Source organism: Propithecus coquereli, unplaced genomic scaffold (assembly GCF_000956105.1).
Source record: "Propithecus coquereli isolate 6110/MARCELLA unplaced genomic scaffold, Pcoq_1.0 Scaffold95, whole genome shotgun sequence".
Lineage (NCBI taxonomy): Eukaryota > Metazoa > Chordata > Mammalia > Primates > Indriidae > Propithecus > Propithecus coquereli.
Window position 1 is genome coordinate 6,268,438 of NW_012155840.1, and position 1,235 is coordinate 6,269,672.

Sequence of the window (1,235 nt, forward strand, 5' to 3'; positions counted from 1 at the left end):
AGGTGGCTAGCTCTTCTCTGCTTCTTAGATATAACCTGACAATAGTTCAGGAAGTAAGAGGGTGGCCATTACTCTTTCAAACACACTAGATCCAAGTTGAGGGAACAAATCATATTTGCCCATCTGTGGCATGCACAGCCTGTGCTAATAGGTAGAACATGAAAATCTGTGAGGTGTCAAGCTTCAGCACTTTCGTCCCAAGCTCACCTGAGTTGATGGCTGATTCAGGATAGGCAATCTCTCCTCAATCCTGTCTAGCCCCTTACAGGCATAGGTATTGGCAACCGCAACTACAAGAATCACAAATGGGAAAATGTTCATTTAACAGTGTAGGTACAGAATAAACACACATTACTATATCTTATACTTTCTGCCTTATTTAAGTGATAAAAAAGGGAAAAAATTAGCTTTTTTTTTTTTAATTTTTTTTTTTTTTAAGACTAGTCAAGTGCAGTAGTGGGGGGGGAAGTAGTAGAATAAGGAGTTCAATCTGTAACTGACTGTGGAAAACAATTAGCTTTTTACACTAATAAATTCAATCTTTTTTTCTCCCAAGTCACTCTATTTCCTCAAACTCGGTGAGAGTAAATTATTCATAGAACTAGGTTATCTTGTGAGAATAATATATTTCTCCTTCTTACAGCACAGGTGGAATATGCAAAGGCACAAATGCCCTCTGGTATAATCCAGTCATGCTCCTGGAAAGGACTCACAGGATAGTATAAATTGACATATGTAGTGTCCCAGTGCTGTGAAATAGGCAAGAGAAGAATTTTCTTTTTATTCCTACAGCTATAGGAAGAAATTCTACATGTTGTTATGGCATGCCATGGGAGATATATGGACTTCTTACAGTGACTTTCTAGGGGTTGCTACCATGTCACATTAGAGACTACAGAACATGGTAGAAAGACCATTAGAATGAGGGCCAAATAAAGCTATGGCATTTATGATCTGGTCTAAATAACTACAACTGCCTCCAAGTATTAAGTTTTGTTACTTATGAAATGAAAAAACTACCTGATGGCCATATGTATTAGATATATAATAATGTATATATGCTAGTTTAGGATAAGTAAGATTTGGCTAGGAAGTCCATTTGGAACTACATACAGGGACTTGTTATAAAGGGTTTCCAACCAAGACAAGCTTGAACTCCCAGTCCTATAAACAGTGGTTATATTAATAATTACACTAGAAATAAGTAACCCCATTGAATCTGCTGGGTTTTTTTG

The 1,235-nt window shown here is 36.9% G+C and overlaps 1 protein-coding gene across 3 annotated transcripts in view; it reads right to left on the bottom strand.

Annotated features, from left to right (window-relative positions):
• Positions 1–1,235, bottom strand: part of PLIN2 (perilipin 2) — a 19,830-nt gene that overhangs the window by 13,779 nt on the left and 4,816 nt on the right. For all 3 annotated transcript variants that reach the window (XM_012665037.1, XM_012665035.1, XM_012665036.1), the window contains exon 4: positions 208–290. In XM_012665037.1, the coding sequence (XP_012520491.1) occupies positions 208–290 (83 nt within the window). The remainder of the gene's footprint in view (positions 1–207; positions 291–1,235) is intronic.